The sequence below is a fragment of the Pseudophryne corroboree genome (genome assembly GCF_028390025.1).
Source record: "Pseudophryne corroboree isolate aPseCor3 chromosome 3 unlocalized genomic scaffold, aPseCor3.hap2 SUPER_3_unloc_50, whole genome shotgun sequence".
NCBI lineage: Eukaryota > Metazoa > Chordata > Amphibia > Anura > Myobatrachidae > Pseudophryne > Pseudophryne corroboree.
In genome coordinates, this window is record NW_026967542.1 from 654494 (window position 1) to 675442 (window position 20949).

At 44.6% G+C, this 20949-nt stretch overlaps 1 protein-coding gene across 1 annotated transcript in view; it reads left to right on the forward strand.

The window, feature by feature from the left end:
• Nucleotides 1-20949, forward strand: part of LOC134984390 (uncharacterized) — a 185389-nt gene that overhangs the window by 61697 nt on the left and 102743 nt on the right. Inside the window, exons 6-7 of the mRNA XM_063949978.1 lie at nucleotides 2889-3838; nucleotides 12527-13093. Coding sequence (XP_063806048.1) covers nucleotides 2889-3838; nucleotides 12527-13093 — 1517 coding nt within the window. The remainder of the gene's footprint in view (nucleotides 1-2888; nucleotides 3839-12526; nucleotides 13094-20949) is intronic.

Genomic DNA, 20949 nt, shown 5'->3' on the forward strand with positions numbered 1-20949 from the left:
TTGATTACAGGACTAGAATGTATAACAACCACTGTTGCAGGTAATGAATGTCCACAGAAGTGCAGGAATACTAAGTATTTATTATAGCAGTGGTAGAATGAGGTATGGCAGAGGAATCACAGTACAATCCAGGGTACAATGTGAGCTAAGAATAAATGGGTTTGCAGACTGAGAATTGCAGCAGAGTAATGAGACAGTTGAATAAAGAATCAGAGTATTATAATCCACGGAACTGATTGCAGGATTTGTATAACAAAGCAAATAGCATGCAGGCACAGAGGAAGTCCATAGTACATGTAACACGAATAGTGAATACTAGAGGATCCAGAGATCACAGTAAAAAGTCCATGATACTAAACTAAATAGTTCTGGCATGAACATGAGCTGGCAAGAATGGTTGTGGCAGGATTACATGAACTGGAAAACCAGGCTTCTCGGCATGAACAGGAGCTAGGACGAAGACACCAGGCAAGCCGGTCGTTCAGGCAGGAAAGTAGTATAATATCACCGGCGTCTGAGAACTCAGCTAGCTGGCCTTTAACAGCCACACTAACCAATGAACAAGGCCAGGCTGGGAGTGTTCACTAGTAATTACAAACGCTGTGCACCTGCTGAGCTGCATGTACACAGAGCCAAGGAACAGAACACATATGGATCAGCTGACACCAGATAAATACTGAACAGAATCCTAACACCTGCTTAAAGCCTCATCCAGGTATAAGAAGTTTGCCGATAGGAAGCGTAGAGTGTTTCCTGCTCTCAAGGTGGGTGATCGTGTGTGGTTGTCCACGAAGAATTTGAGGTTGAGAGTTCCCAGCATGAAATTTGCACCTCGCTACATCGGTCCCTTCAAGATTGAACAAGTCATCAATCCTGTTGCCTACAGATTACAGTTACCATCCTTCTTGAAAATACCTAGGACATTTCATGTTTCCTTGTTGAAACCGCTGATCCTGAATCCGTTTCATTACGCACTTCCTCTAGCTCCCAAAGTTCAGACTCAACAGGGAGTCAAGTACGAGGTGGCCAAGATTTTGGACTCACGTTTCCGTTACGGTCAGTTACAGTATCTCATTGACTGGAAGGGCTATGGTCCTGAAGAACGCTCTTGGACCAATGCCTCAGACGTCCATGCTCCTGCCTTGGTCCGAAATTTCCACTCAAAGTTTCCTTTAAAGCCTAAGAAGTGTCCTGGGGCCACTCCTAAAGGGGGGGTGCTGTCACGATCCGGGTATCTGGATGCCATTACCTGCCGTTTAAGTGTCTTCTGAGACTGGCCCAGCATTCCAAGTCCGGATCTCATCTGTGTCAACACTCTGCACATCCCTCCTGTCATTCTGATATACTACCACAGCGGCACCATGTTTGAATCCAACATGGCGTCTCCCGTCCTTCGCGGCCTCCGCCGCCGTTCCTGTGTTATTGCTGCAGGTTCTCAGAATAGTGTATCATACCTGCCGCGGCCTCTGCTGCCCTCCAAGTGTCTCAGCATATAACTGTCATCTGGCGTCTCCTGTCCTCCGCGGCCGGCGCCGCCATTATCACTATGTTTGCACATTTCATTTCAAACCAGTTTTCCCTCCAGGTTCCAGCATGGGCGCAGCCATGTTGGATTTGATCACATGCTCCAATTCTTCCACTCCACCATCTCTGGAATCTGCATAATTGCCTAGCCAATGCCTGCATAGCGGCAGGTATAAGTATCCTGTGTCTGGGCCAGATAGATGTCAGTGCTTTGAATGTCATACCTTGTTCCAGTCTCTCTCTCCTGTGGTTTGTTTCTCCAGGTTCCAGTTCCTGTCTCCAGCATCCACAAAGAGACCCGCACCAGCTTTCCATCTTGCGGTGCAGCCTGACTTCCGTGGCTATCCAGTTTCCAGCTATCTACTATCTGCTTCCAGCAGCCAGCTTTCAACCGATTCCAGCTTCTACAAAACACCGGTGCTGATCCAGCGGATCCTATCTTATCAGCAGTATCCACTACCACCGGTAATCATCTATCAGCTATTCAGTTTCTACGCTCCCTAGCATCTCACATCATCCACTCTGTATTTTATCACCTGGCTGGTTCCATCCAGCATCCACTCCGTGACTTTAGTACCTGGCTGATTCCATTCAGCACCCACTCTGTGTTTCATCACCCGGCTGATTCCATTCAGCATCCACTCCGTGTCTTACCACCTGGCTGGTTCCATCCAGCTGATACAGCAGCATACTCAAGTTACAGATTCACCTGTTACAACTACTGGCATGTTCCTCGGCTATCTCCACTACTACAACCAGGCCTGGTAAGGTTTTTTCCATCAAAGGACTTTAACATCTGTTCTAACCTACCAGTGCTCTGTGATACCTTTCATTGTTACGTGTTCCAGGAACTGTGTTATTTGCCACTGTCAGTTGCTAAACCTTGAATGCTGCTTGTTGTTTCACGGAGTCTGTTAAACTTTTATTTTGAATTTTAACCTGGTTGTCATGGTCACACCTTCGGGTAATCATTCTGCACTTACATGTCCAGGGGTCTGATTAACCTCCCAAGTTTAATTTCATCTCAGCCCCTACAACTGAGGCTTCCTCCCGTCAGCCTAAACCCTCAGTTGTGACAAGGACTTGGCGAGTGACTACATCTCCATTTATACTTCATGGTTAGTTACCAGTACAAGAGAGAGATATATCTAAGTCTTATTATAATATTACATATGTTATTGTGAGTGTTCTCAGGAGGGTGGACACAATGATCGTCTGAGACACAATATTATAAAGCCTTTATTAAAAGTTATGTTTTATTATACATACACATTTACAATTAAGTGTCCCAGAGAGTCATTATTATTTGCAAGATTAATATTGTTACAGAAAAGTCACATTTACATAATGTATTTTATTTCCAGCAGATGGACACACAAGCAGGAATATCTCAGAAGGACATCTAATGTTATCCCCGGATTGTGACATAAAAGAAAATGACAGTAGACAAGAATCTCCAGGAGATAACCCCATTACCCCAATTATACATCCAGCTTTATCAGCTGGTCCCCCTGATCCTGCAAAATGTTCTTCTGATCACTCTGATATTGGTGTATCTGGTACAGTTCTGACAATAGATATAGAGTTTCCCTGTTCTATAGGTGCCAGATTTTTTACACAGAACACAAAGCCTATTAACCCACAGACAGGTAAGGCAAGTGAGAGGCCATTTCTATGTTCTGAGTGTGGGAAATGTTTTGTATACAAATCAGATCTTGTTGCACATCAGAGAAGTCACACAGGTGAGAAGCCATTTCCATGTTCTGAGTGTGGGAAATGTTTTGCACACAAATCAGATCTTATTAAACATCAGAGATATCACACAGGTGAGAAGCCATTTTCATGTTCTGAGTGTGGGAAATGTTTTGCACACAAATCAGATCTTGTTATACATCAGCGAAGTCACACAGGTGAGGAGCCATTTCCATGTTCTGAGTGTGGGAAATGTTTTGCACGCAAATCAGATCTTGTTATACATCAGCGAAGTCACACAGGTGAGAAGCCATTTTCATGTTCTGAGTGTGGGAAATGTTTTGCACACAAATCACATCTTGTTAGACATAACAGAAGTCACACAGGTGAGAAGCCATTTTCTTGCTCTGAGTGTGGGAAATGTTTTATCCAGAAATCACATCTTGTTATACATCAAAGAAGTCACACAGGTGAGAATCCATTTCCATGTTCTGAGTGTGGGAAATGTTTTGCACAGAAATCAGATCTTATTAAACATAAGAGATGTCACACAGGTGAGAAGCCATTTTCTTGCTATGAGTGTGGGAAATGTTTTACTTGGAAATCACAACTTGTTACACATCAGCAAAGTCACAGGTGAGAAGCCATTTCCATGTTCTGATTGTGGGAAATGTTTTGCACACAAATCAGATCTTATTAAGAATGAGAGAAGTCACACAGGTGAGAGGCCATTTTCTTGCTCAGAGTGTGGGAAATGTTTTACATGGAAATTAGATCTTGTTATACAGTTGTGCTCATAAGTTTACATACCCTAGCAGAATTTGTGATTTTCTGGCCATTTTCTGGCCATTTGTCAGCGAATATGAATAGCTCACAAACTTTTCTTTCACTCATGTGGTTGGGTAAAGCCATTTATTGTCAAACAACTGTGTTTACTCTTTTTAAATCATAATGACAACAGAAACTACCCAAATGACCCCGATCAAAAGTTTATCTACATCTCTGACTTTATCTCCCTTTACACTTCCACCCGTCCTCTTCGCTCTTCTAATGCACGCCAACTCTCCTGCCTACAGATTACTTCCTCCCACTCCAAGATTTTTCACGTGCTGCACCACTTTTCTGGGATTCCCTACCTCTCTTTCTCAGACTCTCCACCTCTCTACAAAACTTTAAACAGGCTCTCAAGACCCACTTCACCAAACCCAGCCAAATCTCATCCTAACCATCTGTTCCACGCTCTCTATGTACCCCATCTGTGTCACCCCTGTCTGTCTACCCCTCCCCTTTAGAATGTAAGCTTGAATGTAAGCTCTCACGAGCAGGGCCCTCTTCCCTCATGTGCTTATTCTTTCTTACTTTAAGAATCTTCAACTGCATCAAATCAAGCAGTCTGCTGATGTAACTATGTTTATTTACCCTGTATTTGTCCTATACTGTCATCAACTGTAAGTTGCTGTTTTCCTGTTTGATTATTTGTTTATGTACTCTGTAATTAGGTGCTGTGGAACCCTTGTGGTGCCATATAAATAAAGGATAATAATAATAAAGTCACACAGGTGAGAAGCCATTTTCTTGCTCAGAGTGTGGGAAATGTTTTACACGAAAATTAGATCTTTTTACACATCAGAGAAGTCACACAGGTGAGAAACCATTTCCATGTTCTGAGTTTGGGAAATGTTTTGCACACAAATCAGATCTTATTAAACATGAGAGGTCACACAGGTGAGAGGCCATTTTCTTATTCTGAGTGTGTAAAATGTTTTACACAGAAATCACAACTTGTTATATATCAGCAAAGTCATTTCCATACTCTGAGAAATAAATCAGCACACTAGACATCACTCAGGTGGGAAACCATTTTAATCTTCTGGAGTATCCTTATTGCCATGCATTGCTCTTCAACGTTCTTATATCTTCTATGCTTTTTGCAATATACATGTTACTGCAGGGTGAAATAATCAGATGTCATGCCCTCATCTACCACTGCTATGCAGATGACCTGTCTTTTGCTCTGGGTACTGAGAACCCAGTACCAATCCTACATGGTTGTCTAGCTGAGCTCCAGGTGTGGGTGATGCCATTTAGCTGTGACTCAGTCCTGGTGACTACTGCAATGTCCTCTACCTGGGTCTCCCACCAAAAGAATTGCACCTGTTGTAGCTTGTACAGAATACAGCAGCCAGGCTGTTACCTAACCAGCCCGTTCCTGCCACATAACACCCATTCCCTTCACCGGCTGCCTGTAAGATGGTGACTCTATTACATAATCTTACTGACTCTCCTAGCCTTACATGACCAGGGTCCATGGTACCAGAAGCAGCTTCTGCCTCCTTACTGCACTGCTTTCTAAATTCCACCTGCAGATGAAGGACTGTTACCAGCAGTACCAAGAATCCCCAAGCAGTGCTGAGATGTCAGGGGAGGATACAGGGTGGGTGGCAGTAGTGCTGTAGCGGAGGCTGCCGGAGGCACTGTCTGTGGGTAATATTGTCCCCAAGCAGTGCTGAGGTAAAAGAGGGGGGACACAAGGTGGCGAGCAAGAGGGGAGACAGGGTGGTGGCAGTAGTGGGGGGAGATGGTACAGGTACAGCTCGGTGTGCTGGGGGACACCAGGGGTTTATCCCCAATGTATTTCTAGCCAGACTACCCCCTCCCTTTCATGCACCTGAATTGTACTTCCTAATTGATTTGAGCAACTTACATTTTGTTCTGTTATAGGCCCTACACACCTAGCGATAATTTGAAAGATATGAACGATCTCGTTCATAAATGAACGAGAACTCGTTCATATCTTTCAGTGTGGAGACTACAGCGATGAACGATGCGCGTCCCCGCGCTCGTTCATCGCTGATCTCCCGTCGGCTGTGCATGCAGGCCAATATGGACGATCTCGTCCATATTAGCCTGCACTTCAATGCAGCCGGGTGACGGGGGGAGTGAAGAAACTTCACTCCCCCCGTCACTGCCCCCCCGCCGCCGGGTCGCTCGTCGGCCGTATCCGCCGTCGGGCAGCTCGGCGGCGGGTCGGCCAGTGAGTAGGGCCCTTTAGTGTGGGGGGAGATGGGGCAGTGGCAGTAGTGGGTGGAGACAGGGCAGTGGCAGTAGTGGGGGAGACAGGGCGGATGGTCACAGTGCAGTACCGGGGGCTGCTGGAGGCAGTAAAGAGGTGTATGAGTCCCGCACAGAACCAGTTGATGATTAGACTTAATGATTGTTTCCTTATTTCTAATTAATCCCTTGTATGTGTTACTGTTATTTGCTGTGTCAGCCTTTATGTGTGTTCTGTGTAATAATCCTGAAAGTAGTGCTGCTACCGATCTCATATCATTTGTAGTAACTTAGAAAAGATGAGATATGAGGTGCACTCTGGAAGCTTATAGGGGGTTAATCAGAGATGAACGCAGATGTGACATCACCCAGCCCTCCGGAAAATGGTCCTGGCCCGCCGGCATTCGCCCCTCAGGTATGCGGCCGCAATGTGCGTGTCCGCACGGCCGCTGCACATGTGCATTTTGCCAACACCAGCAAACGGCTGTGGGCCGCTAATGCGGCTGGTTCTGAATGACCCCCATAGGGTTTTGGCTCTCCTGATATGTATCTGTTTTACTTACCTGCAATACTATAATGTAACTGGAATTGTTTCTGTGCTTTAAAGGATATTTTGTCCATGTGCAGAGTAAAGTATTTTTTAAGTTTAAAATATAGAGAAAAATCTGTGTATTAAAGATATGAAATAAAGTTTAAAAACAAAAGATTTCCGTTGAGTCTTTTTATGTGTCTGTGTATTATCTTATTTCCAGATAATTGTCGCTATGGTGACAGAAACAATTTCCTGTTACTGTGTCACTTGTATTGTTACTTTTGTGTCCACATAATATCAGTGTTGCTGTGTATAAATCTCTCGTCTGGTGTGTAAAGGTGGGTACACACACTGGCATTGTGACTGTGCGATTTCCCTTGAACTGTCCGGAGCCCAGAACCACCAATAGTGACTGTATGTACTTGTTATTTTGGCTATGTCCAATTTTGACAGCTCATGTGAATAGTGGATGACATTACGGGAGGGGGGACTCTTTCTGTATGCGTTTCGAGTCTGAGGGGACTCTTTTTCGAGGCATGCCTTGAAAAAGGCACCCAAGACTTGAAACGCGTTGCCCAAAGAAGGTCTTTACACAGGTGAGGTGGATTTGTGTCTCCCATGTAAGGTAAGACCTATTTTATTTCTCTATATTTGGCATTTGGAGCTTCATTACCGGACCTCAGCTCAACAAAATCATATATTCTTCCTTGCTGGGATCTCACACAGCCCCCTCCCCCTAAGGCTTGTATGTTTATTTTTTCAACCATTTTAAACAATTTGTGAAATAAATTGTACCTTTATTGCATCACTGTTCAAGTCTATTTGACGCAGAGACCTTTATATGTGGAGTTATGCTGTATTCATTGTGAGTAATGGTACGCTTGAGACGTATCTTATGAAAACGATACCTTGATGTGTGTTATACTGTTCCTCACTATGTAAGTGAGGTATGCTGTTCCTAAGATCACCTGCATATCTTATTTATGGGGTTAAGATATAAAGAAACCATTATCAGGGTTATAGCACATCATATTGTGTCAGTGAGGTACGCCACCTCTAATCTACTAAAAAAAGATCATTCACTTTCATAAGGAGTACCACATTATAATCTCATGTATAGAATAATCTTGAACATACAGTGGGGCAAAAAAGTATTTGGACAGCCGCCGATTGTGCAAGTTGACCCACTTAAAAAGATGAGAGGTCTGTAATTTCCATCATAGACTTCACCTGTGAGAGACAGAATCTGGAAATCACATTGTATGATTGTTACACTATTTATTTGTTTATTCTTGTGGAAAAAAAATATTTGGACAATCAAAAAGTTTAACTCGACACTTTGTAATATAACATCGGTTGGCAATTACAGAAGTCAAATGTTTCCTGTAGTTCTTGACCAGGTTTGCACACACTGTAGCAGGTATTTTGGCTGGGTGTAGTATGTCTGACTGGCAGTTAGGAGACCGCCGGTCAGCATACCGACGCTGGGATCCCGGAGGGAAGGTTGAGTGCAGCAAGCCCCTTGCGGGCTCGGTGGCGACCTGAGGTTACCACGGGTTCTATTCCCACTCTATGGGTGTCGTGGACACCCACGAATAGAAATAGTCCCTGTTGGTCGGCATGCCGACCATCGGGATAGTGAGGGGGCGGGATGTCGGTGGAGGTCATGTGACTGTCTGTCTCCCGACCGCCTGTCACATGAATACCACCCATTTTGGCCTGTTCTTCCATGCAGATCTTCTCTAGATCTGTCGTGTTTTGGGGCTGTCCCCGGGCAACACGGACGTTCAACTCCCTCCACACATTTTCTACTGGGTTGAGGTCTGGAGAGTGGCTAGGCCACTCAAGGACTTTGAAATGCTTCTTACGGAGCCACTCCTTAGTTGCCCGGGTGGTGTGTTTAGGGTCATTATCATGCTGGTGTTATGATTACAGCACTCCTGACCAGAGGAGATCTTATGACAATGATCAGAGCGCTGGAATGGAATGTTGGTAACGGGAGCAGGAAAGACTAGTTGCCCCTGGCGCCCTAACTCTATTGTCTCACCCGTGCTATCGGAGATCCCTTGCGAGACTATGGTTTCTTGAGCCCATGGCAGCCATGTTTGAAGGGCGGATTATGTCTGCCCAACTCCGGTGCCCCCCGGTCTTAATGAGAGACAAAGGGAAATCCGAGGCAGGATGATAACAAGAGGACCTCTGACTGACAACAGGCCAGGGGCAACAAGCTAACTAGCAAAGACCTGAAGTATGTGCGGAAAAACCGCCAGGGAAAAGGACAACCAAAAATCCACTTGTCCAATACTCCTACCCAGCACCGCCGGATACCAGAGTGGACCTGTGGAAGCGGAACCCTCCGCAAAATGCTCCAAAACACAAATAATAAATGGTAAAGCGGCCAAGCCGCAACACACGGCAAAGCCGCGACTCACGAACACCACTGGATGTTAAACGGTGATCAATCAGGACTCCAGGAACAAGATGACAACTTCCGAGTACAGGACTACTGAATACTGGAACGACCGGATACAGCAAGACTGGAAACAGACTCAGCAAACAATGACAGCATGCAGGAAGCTATTACCGGCGTCTGTGAGAAGCCCTGGGAGTGCATATAAACAGGAGTCCTCCAATCAGCTGCTGACAGGGCTTGATTACATAAATGCCGTGCAGCTGCCTTGCTGCACGGCCTGGAAACAGGTGCACAATCATTTTAACTGGACCCAGCAACGGGGAACGCGGTCCGCCAGTGGTGTCCCCGTTGCTAGGGTCCGTGCGGCTCAGTGCGCCCGGCGTCTAGCATTGCCAGGGAGCCGGCGGCTGTACGCGTACGGCGTCCCTGGTTGCTAGGCGCCGGGCCGCACCGACGAGCGGACCCCGGCGCCTAACAGCTGGAAGACCCAGCCACGTTCCATCTTCAATGCTCTTACTGAGGGAAGGAGATTTTTGCCCAAAATCTCACGATACATGGCCCCATTCATCCTCACCTTAATACGGATCATTCATCCTGTCCCCTTTGCAGAAAAGCAGCCCCAAGGCATGATGTTTCCACCCCCATGCTTTACAATGGGTATGGTGTTCTTGGGATGCCATTCATCATTCTTCTCCCTCCAAACGCGGCGAGTGGAGTTTATACCAAAAAGTTTGATTTAGCTCTCATCTGACCACATTACCTTCTCCCAGTCCTCCTCTGGATCATCCAGGTGGTCACTGGCAAACTTTAGATGGGCCTGGACATGTGCTGGCTTAAGCAGGGGAACCTTTCGGGCGCTGCAGGATTTCAATCCATGACGACGTGTGTTACTAATGGTAACCTTTGTGACTGTGGTCCCAGCTCTCTTAAGGTCATTGACCAGATCCCACCATGTAGTTTTGGGCTGATTCATCACCACCCTCAAGATCATTGATACCCCACGAGGTGAGATCTTGCATGGAACCCCAGGTCGAGGGAGATTGTCAGTGATCTTGTATTTCTTCCATTTTTTAATAATTGCGCCAACAGTTGATCTCTTCTCACCAAGCTGCTTGCCTATTGTCGAGTAGCTCATCCCAGCCTTGTGCAGCTCTATAATTTTGTCCCTGGTGTCCTTAGACAGTTCTCTGGTCTTAGCCATGGTGGAGAGGTAGAAGTCTGACTGAGGGTGTGGACAAGTGTCTTTTATACAGATAACCAGTTCAAACAGGAGCCATTAATACAGGTAACGAGTGAAGGATAGAAGAGCTTCTTAAAGAATAGTAAAAGGTCTGTGAGAGCCAGAAATCTTGCTGCTTGGTAGGTGTCCAAATATTTATTTTCCACAAGAATATACAAGTAAATTGTTTAAAAATCGTACAATGTGATTTCTTGTGTTTTTTTTTTTTTTTTTGCAGATTCTGTCTCTCACAGGTGAAGTGTACCTATGATGGAAATTACAGACCTCTCTCATCTTTTTAAGTGGGTAAACTTGTACAATCGGTGGCTGTCCAAATACTTTTTTGTCCCACTGTAGATACATCCATATTTTTCATTGGAAGTTTTTAGACATCATTTCCTGACCATTATGCCTTCTATGTACCTGTGGGTCCACTGTGATAGCACAAAAAGAGGATGTCTATTGGATCAAGGAATTCCAGTTGTCCTAATTAACTTAGGATAAGTATTAAATATAATTTTCCGTATCATTTACCACACTTCCATTTGTATAGGCACCATCCTATTCACATTCCCCTGTTTCTATAGTTCTAATTTTGACTTGTTGGGATAAGTCCTTTCTCGGGCTGGGTCCACAGGTTATCCACAGGATAACATTGGGATATGCCGGAGCAACAGCGGATTGGCACCAAATAGTCACGAGCTTTCTGGCCTCCCAGGATGCATTGGGCTCGTCCATATAATCCCGCCCACCGACTCAGTCTAATCAGTTTTTTGTTTGGTGCGGCAGGAGCCGGACCATGGTCACAGGGCTGCTGTTAAGGCAGCCCTAAGCTTTATTATTTTATTTTTTATAGTCTTACTATGTTTTGAGTGATCTTAACAGCGTCTTAAACGCATGCTGGAAAGAGTCGCTCCAACAACTCTCCACCGAGTCGCAACAATGCTTACCTACGGGTACAGTGCTGTCTCGGCGGGCGTCTGTGTCGGATGTTCTAGCAGTCCAGCAGATGTTACCAGGCTGTGGTCGGATCACGGGGAGAAGGTAAGGCATCGGTTCCACTTACTAGAGGAATTCGGACACAGCTGCACTGTATTGGAGGAGACTACAAATAGTGGTTGATGCACCACCACCATGGGTGCTCCAACACTAGGCTTTAGGGATCATAGGCGTCAGGACCAGGATGAGGCCACGATCCCTAGGATTGATGTAAGCAGGGGGGAGTCAGACGCTCTCCTGGTCGCCCCTCCCCCAGTTCATGACCAGTTTCTGGGCATCTCCCGTCCATGAACTGATGACCTCACTTCTGGCTCAGACGCTACCACGAGGAAACTCGGTCACAGCTTAGGCCGCTGCGGTTGTGTACACTAGTGTTACTGCTGAGACCGGGTCGTAGACAGGAGTGTCTGCATACACTAGTGGTTCAATGAGCGTCTGTGTCCTTTATCAGTTACCAGAGCGGCAGTGTACACCAGTAGCGTCTGGATCCACTCAGCGTCTGTTAAGCGTATTGATTGATCCTGGAAGTGGGGTGAGTCTCCCTGTATCCCACTCTACTGAGTAAGGGTTATACAGTACTAAGATTCTATCTACTGTGTTAGTATGAATAGGTAATTTTGGTACATAGTGCATATGAGGCCTGCACAGTACTGTTGTTTTCTGCATAATATGTCTGAAAAACTTTTTGAAATAATGGTTTACAAAGAGATTACGGTAGTTGTACTCCTACATACTGGGAAAGTATTTGTGGTTGATTATATACTTATATGACAATGTCTAATATATAACATGTGACTGACTGCTAGTGTGATTGCTGACTTTTATATGTTTGTCTGTATTTTCTGAACCTCAATGCTGGTGCTTGGGTTGGGGTCAGATTGATATCACTTCTATATTTATATAAAGTGCATTTCAGTCACAGAGTGTGTAGTATATTGTATAAAACAGATTATTTACCATGTCTGTGAGCGGCAAAAGTGACGAGGATACTTTATCAGGGACTCCTACACATTTAACATGTTTATCTTGTAAAGTGGTGATGTTAACCCAGTATCTAACTTATGAGGGGTTATGTGCAAACTGTTTTGCGTTTCAGCAAAGTAAAAGACAGGTTCCGGTTCAGCAACCAGTAGATCCACTGTGGGGTGTGTTCGCACAAACCTTGTCTAGTGTAGCTGACAGATTAGCACCTGCAGTTCCACCCCCGGGAATAGGTTACACTATTAACCCATACATGCAGCTCCCTTCTTGTGGTTTATCTCCAGCAGCTGCAACAAGTCAGAAGGCTGTTAAAACCAGGGTAGATACATCTATGTTACAGACTACACAAGATGATACAACAGATGAGGATACAGTGTATTCAAATACTCCATATAATGAACAGTCGGAGGGTTTCAGCTCAGAGGATATAGCTGAGCTTATTGATGCCATGAAGGCTGTTCTGTCTCTGGAAGAATCAGCTAAGGCAATATCAAAATCTAAAGCACCTGTGTTTAAACGTCCAAAAACAGTTAAGATTGAGTTTCCAGGGTCAGAGGAAATGGCGGAAATTATGGAAGAGCCTTGGGCTACACCCAATAAGAAGTATAGAATTCTGAAAAGATGGGATTCTTACTATCTTTTTCCGATTGCGGACTGTTCAAAAAGAGAAGTTCCTCCTAAAGTAGATGCACACGTCGTGCGACTTGTGCGAAAACCTATTTTACCGTTGCCGTCTACCTCACTAAATGATGTCACAGATAGAAGAGTGGATGGTTTCTTGAAAAACATATTTTCTCTATCAGGGGCTGTTGTAAGGCCAGCTATGGCTTCAACCTGGATGGCAAAAGCGATGGTAGAATGGGCGGAGTAACTAGAAAGTGGCCTTTCGGCACCTACCAGGGAACAAGAATCTCATCTAGGCCATATAAAACAAGCTGCACTATAATTAGAAGAAGTAGCAATTGATATGGGTACGATTGCTTCTAAAGCATCAGCCTTAACGGTAGCCGCTCGCAGAACAATTTGGCTATGTACCTGGAAAGCAGATGCAGAATCCAAGAAGGTTCTGGAAGCTTTGCCTTTCGTTGGTAATATTCTATTTGGAAAGGAATTGACAGATATTCTGGAATCGGAAGCCGAATCCAAGAAGGTCAGGTTTCCGGCCAGTTATAACCCTAAGCCTGGGGGTTCGAAATTTCGGCCATTTCGATGGCAAGATAGAGCAAAGGGAAATGATGGATCTATGCAACCCCAGTACAATAAATCTGCTAGGGGTAAGAAGCAATGGCCACCAGATGGACAGCTTCCAAGCCAGAACAGAAGCCATCAGCCTGAGGGTGCGGGCCTCCACCTGGGGGACTCCAGGGTTGGGGGCTGACTCCTTCACTTTGCACACATATAGGAGCAGTCGACAACAGATGCTTGGGTGCAGAAGGTGTTATCTCTGAGTTATGGTTTCCCTTTCAAGAAGCAGCCTCAAGGTTTTTTTTTGCACCAGCCCATCTCATATAAAATTGAAGGCCAGTGCCCTGCAAGTAGCAGTTCAGAAATTGCTTCAGTCTGGGGTAATTATCCCAGTACACCCCCCCCCCCCCTAGCACAATGGGGACTGGGTTTTACTCAAACCTATTTTTGATTCAGAAATCAAATGGATCATTCTGACCACTTCTTATTCTCAAAATGTTAAGCAAATACATTTGGGTCCCAAGGTAACGCTCCATAATTTTGGCCATGGAACCAGGGGATTACATGGTATCTCTGGACATACAGGATGCTTACCTACATGTGCTCATAACACAGTCCCATCCGTGTTACCTCAGGGTAGCCATCCTCCAGCAACATTTTCAGTTCCAGGCTTTGCCATTTTGGCTAGCAACAGCCCCCAGAGTATTTACCAAGATTATGGTGGTCATGGCAGCTTATCTCCGCAAGCAGGGGATAAGAATTTTTCCATACCTCGACGATCTTCTAATCCTGGCACAATCCCAGGAATTGCTTTTGAGCCATCTCCAACACACAATAACTTGTCTACAGAGACACGGATGGCCCATAAATTGGGCAAAGTCGTCTCTGATTCCATCACAATGGATGGTTCACTTGGGGGCTATATTGGATGCAAGTCTACAAAGAATAATCTTACCTTGGAAAAAGATATCGAAGGTGCAAGTAATGACTCAGGAATTTCTGCAGTCAGACTATATCAATCCATGCAGCAATGCGAGTGATGGGTCTGATGGTGTCAACATTCGACATGGTGGAATATGCACAATTCCACTCAAGACCTCTGCAGCAGCTGATTCTGATCAGATGGAATGGAAGATATCAGACAATAAAAAATCAGATGATAAAGCTTCCAGTAAACGTAAATAGGTCACTAACCTGGTGGCTACACACGGACCATCTAGACAAGGGGAGACCCTTTTAGATATCAGATTGGCAAATCTTCACAACGGATGCCAGTCTTCAGGGCTGGGGAGCAGTGTCCGAAAGGCTTTGGTTCCAGGGAAAATGGACCACAGAGGAAAGATGCCTGCCAATAAATCTGTTGGAAATAAGGGACATATATATGGCTCTAGTTCAGGCAAAGGATATTCTGAGAGGAAGACCAGTCCAGATCTGCTCAGACAATGCAACAGCAGTAGCGTACCTCAACCATCAAGGAGGAACTCACAACAAAAAATTGATGGAGGAAGTAAGTCACATACTAAGGTGGGCAGAACTCCATCTTCCGGCATTGGCTGCAGTGTTTGTTCCAGGAGTACTGAACTGAGAAGCAGACTTTCTCAGTTAAAACACCATTCAGGAAACCGAATGGGCACTACACCCGGAAGTATTTCAGACTCTAGTAAACAAATGGGGTCTGCCAGAGATAGATCTCATGGTGTCCTGTCTGAACAACAAAGCTCCGGCATACGGGTCAAGAACAAAGGATCCCGGGGCGATGTCCATGGAAGCTCCAATTCTGCTCCCTCAATGTCCAGATCTACTGAGGCAGGGTCCTTGTTATCACAGCCATCTGGATTGACTGTCTTTGACAGCGTGGCTGTTGAAATCTCTATCCTAAAGTCAAGAGGATTTTCACAACAGGTCATTCAAACCATGCTTAAAGCAAAAAAGCCTTCTTCAGCTTGTACTTATCATCGAATATGGCAAGCCTATGTTCATTGGTGTAGCGAAAGAGGTATGGAGCCAAGATCCTTTACAGCATCCAGGATATTGGATTTCCTTCAAGCAGGAATGGATAAGGGTTTAAAGGTGGCTTCCTTGAGAGTTCAAGTATCAGCATTAACTGTATGGTTTCAGAGAAAGATTGCTAACCTACAGGATGTGTGTACTTTTTTTCAGGGAATATTGCACATTCAACCACCTTTTGTTCCTCCTGCGGTACCCTGGGATTTAAATTTGGTTCTCAAGGTCCTTCAGGGGGCTCCGTTTGAATCACTGAAGAAAGCAGATCTTAAATGGTTGACAGCTAAAGTTCTCTTTCTACTGACCATGGCATCAGCTAGAAGAGTGTCAGATTCAGGAGCGCTGTCATGTAAGTCTCCTTTTCTGATCTTTTATCCAGATAAAGCAGTTCTCAGAACTAGATCTGGTTATCTTCCGATGGTGGTCTCAAAGTTTCACCTTAACAAAGAGATTGTAGTCCTGGCTTTTCAGGTATCTGGACTTTCAGCGGGAGAAGCGTCGCTGGATGTAGTCCGTGCATTAAGAATCTACGTAGATTGTACCAGTCCCATAAGAAAGAAAGATTCTCTATTCATTCTCTACGGATTTCACAAAAGAGGATGACCTGCTAGTAAACAGACGCTGGCAAGATGGCTTCGAATGACAATTTCGGAAGCATATTTTCGTGCTGATCTCCCTGTTACAGCTAATGTCTCTGCTCACTCTACATGTAAGGTAGGTCCTTCATGGGCAGCACAACGTGGGGCTTCAGAGAAAAGATTTGTAAGGCAGCCACATGGTCTTCCATCAACACATTCATTAGACATTACGACTTGGATACTTTTGCCTCTCATGATGCTGAATTCGGGTGAAAGGTTCTCCTGTCTAATCAGGAGCGTCCCCACCACTAAAAATGTCTTTCGGAATCCCAATGTTATCCTGCGGATAACATGTGGACCCAACTGGAGAAATATACGTTATGGAAAGAAATTACAGTTGATAACGGAATTTCTCCTATGTCCACAGGTATCCACAGGGATCCCACCCTGACGCACCTGATTTGAGGATCTTTACAAGCACTAACCTCTTACCTCTTGTATGGAAGGGTGTGCATGTGTGTTCTTCTCACCTGAATAGGGTTCTACATAATGCTCCCACCTAAATGATGTGAAAAAACTGATTTGACTGAGTCGATGGGCGGGATTATATGGATGGCCCCGATGCATCCTGGGAGGCCAAAAAGCTCATGACTATTTAGTGCCAATCCTCTGTCGCTTCGGCATATCCCAATGTTATCCTGTGGACATAGGAGAAATTCTGGTATCAACGGTAAGTTCTTACCATAACGCAGGGATAGGGAACCTTCGGCCCTCCAGCTGTTGTTGAACTACACATTCCAGCATGCCCTACAGCAGTTTTAGCATGGTCAAATAGCAAAACTGTAGCAAGGCATGCTGGTATGTGTAGTTCAATAACAGCTGGAGGGCCGAAGGTTCCCCATCCCTGCCATAACGTATATTTTTGTTAAAATAAGAGGCAGCCACTGTACCAAACGAAGCACCAGGAAGACTCCTACCTGCATTTTACAACAAGAAAAAGAGAATTGTTTGGGCCAAGAAACACAAGGAACGGACATTAGACAAGTGATAAAATGTACTTTAGTCTAATGAGTCCAAATGTGAGATTTTTGGTTCCAACCGCCGTGACTTTGTGAGACGCAGAGAAGGTGAGCGGATGGTTTCTGCTAGAGATAAGTGGGTTCGGTTTTACTTGGTTCTCAAAACGCCATCTTATTGGCTTACGGACATCACGTGTTTGGGATAGCCAATAAGAAAAATCCAAATAAAACCGGCGTTAATTCTGGCGTTACTATCTTAATATCAGTCTGACATTCATCCTAAATAGCTGTGATGTCAGGGTAACTGCTTCAAATCCCGAGCTCAGCCTGTGTTTATAGTATTGGTCATTTTCCGCCTGATATTGATATTAGTGACATTCTCAGAATACGCTTTGAGAAAAGTCTCTCTGCTGTTCAAAAATCTAAGCAGGATCGATAGTCTAATGGTCAAGCGTCCTTCCCACAGTGATGTACCCTGCGGACAGCGATGTACCCTGCGGACAGCGATGTACCCTGCGGACAGCGATGTACCCTGCGGACAGCGATGTACCCTGCGGACAGCGATGTACCCTGCGGACAGCGATGTACCCTGCGGACAGCGATGTACCCTGCAGACAGCGATGTACCCTGCAGACAGCGATGTACCCTGCAGACAGCGATGTACCCTGCAGACAGCGATGTACCCTGCAGACAGCGATGTACCCTGCAGACAGCGATGTACCCTGCAGACAGCGATGTACCCTGCGGGACAGTGATGTACCCTGCGGACAGTGATGTACCCTGCGGACAGTGATGTACCCAGCGGACAGTGATGTACCCTGCAGACAGTGATGTCAGGGTCACTGGCTTTAATCCCTGGCTTGACTTCATAGTATTTGTTATTTTCCAGCTGATATTGGTAACAGTCTAAGACAGTGATGGCTAACCTTGACACTCTAGCTGTTCTTGAACTACACATCCCAGCATGCCCTGTATCAGTTTTAGCATGGCAAAATAACAAAACTGTAGCAGGGCATGCTGGGATGTGTAGTTCATCAACAGCTGGAGTGTCTTAGTTAGCCATCACTGGTCTAAACACATTCTTGGCCATGTGGTGGCTCAGTGAGTAACTTGGAAATGCTTCCACATGGCTAAGGACCCTACACATTCGTCGCTATGCCGCCAAGCTGGCTGCCGAGGAGGAGGTGATTGAGGGAGTGAAGTTTCTTCCCTCCCCCCATCACCCAGCTCCATAGCAGTACATGCTAATATGGACAATCTCATCCATATTGTCCTGCATGCATAAGCAACGGGGCACCAACGATGGACGAGCGTGGGTCCAGGCATCGTTCAACGTTGGTGCCTACACACTAAAAGATATGAACGAGTTCTAGTTCTATTAGTGTGTAGGGCCCTTTAGAGTACCCTAGGCTTGTGGATGATGGTTGTATCCTCAGATGGATGTTGCACTGTGTTTATTATTATTACTGATTTTATTACATTTCAACATCAACATTAACTACACAGAATACACCTCGAGAATAGTCTCTCTGCTGTGTTAATACATGTGCAGGCTACGTAGCCTAATGGTTAAGTGTCCTGCCTACAGTGATGTTCAAATCCTGGGTTCAACCTGGTAGTATTGGTCATTTTCCGCCTTATATTGATATTGGTAACAGTCTCAGAACACACCTTGAGAAAAGTCTCTCTGCTGTGTAAAAACATGGACAGGCTCCATAGCCTAATGGTTAAGTGTGCTGCCCACAGTGGCATACCCTCCAGACAGTAATGTCAGGATGACTTATTCCAATCCAGTGATTCGATTTGACAGTATTGGTCATTTTCCAAATGATATTGATATTGGTAATAGTCTCAGAATACACCTTGAGAAAAGTCTCTCTGCTGTGCAAATTCTTGTGTAGGCTCCATAGCCTAATGGTTAAGTGGCCTTCCCTCAGTGATGTACACCACAGTCAGTGATCTCAGAATCACTGGTTTGACCTGTTTATAGTTTTGGTAATTTTCCACCTGATAGTGGTAACAGTCACAGAATACACCTTGAGAAAAGTCTCCCTGCTGTACAAACACATTGGCAGCCTAATGGTTAAGTGTCCTGTTTGTAGAGATATACCTTGCGGACAGTGATGTCAAGTTCACTGTGTTGAAGTGAAATCAAATATCCTGTATTGTCTCATTAATTGTGCTATGATTCTTGATATTCTAATGTTCCCTTAAACAGTGTCTACTTTTAGTATAGAGTTAATATACACAGAGTAATATCCTCCCTCAACCCTTGAGCATCATTTGATTAGGTGTTTTACGTGGCTAGTAGCAAGGCCTTTGTATAGATAATGAGTGCTCAATGACATTGTATGAGTCTTTGTGGCAGTACAAGAAGGACATATCATGGAATATCTGATGGACCTACACTTTGGACAACAACACGTTATTATGAACAAGAATGACCTTTAAGACAACGAAGCCTATTAGAGAACCTAATTGTTATGTATAGGAGATTCAAGATTTATGGACAAGTCTGCCATCTTCTGGATAAAACCACTCTCTTTAATTAGCTAATCTGACCATATTTGGCATTTCATCAACCAATGTATGTCCATGATTTAATCTATATGTACGCCTTCTTTGTAAATAAGCTCTGAATAATTGTATAATGTTATGGTATAAATAATGTAAAGTCAGTGTTCTAAAGACACAGGCTCATTGATGAATTATGTCTTGGTCCACGCTTCTCTGAACAGAATATTGGGAGCGGTTCCCTCTTTGATAATAAATTCTATATGCTGAATATCATCACAATGGAGAACTCTCAATTATTATTATTTATTATAATTCGGCTTTAACATATGGGGGCTCATCTCCGGTTACCTACGACCACCCATGGTTCAGAAAATGCTGCTTTTCAAGACGCAACAGAAAGTGGGGACATCAGCCAGCTGCACACGGAGGTAAATATACCTTTTATTTAAATATTCTGTGTACTCTTAATCTGCTCTGTACCTGCAAAAGTCATCTGTGGTTGCTGGAAGCTAGCTATAGTGAACTCGGCTGGTTGCTGAGTTCTTGTGATCTATATTCATGCATAATTAAATATTAAATAACAAATTATTATACTTTTAAGTACCGCAGTTACTTTCTATTCTCTGTCTAGCATGGCACTGTACGTATTTATATTATAAACAAATAATTGAGAGAAAGAGAAAATAAGAAGTACCTCTATCCAAACTGATGCAAGTGTGTTATCTGAAAGTAGAAGTACATTGATAAGAAGTTGTGTAAACTTTGTGAATGTTTGAAGGACGGATTCAAGTAATGTAGGAGTATACTATCCCCCGAAAGGTGGGGGCGGATAAAGGGGTCACTTGCTAAATATATAACTTATGGTCTTGTTATTCTAAATTATACAGAAGACACTCTAAGAAGTTTCATTGAGATTCTTTGTGGCCACAGAGAACAGTCCAGGCTATAAATTGTAACCCTCGGCAACAGACATTGGGGGTCATTCCGAGTTGTTCGCTCGTTGCCGATTTTCGCTATGCTGCGATTTGTTGCTAATTGCGAAAGCGTAAGGCACGCAGGGCGCATGTGCTTAGTTATTTAACTAAAAACGTAGCAGATTTGCTGTGGATTCTGCTGCGCTTTTCAGTCGCTCTGCTGATCGGTACACGATTGACAGGAAAGGGGCGTTTCTGGGTGGTAACTGAGCGTTTTCCGGGAGTGTGTTAAAAAACGCAGGCGTGTCAGGGAAAAACACA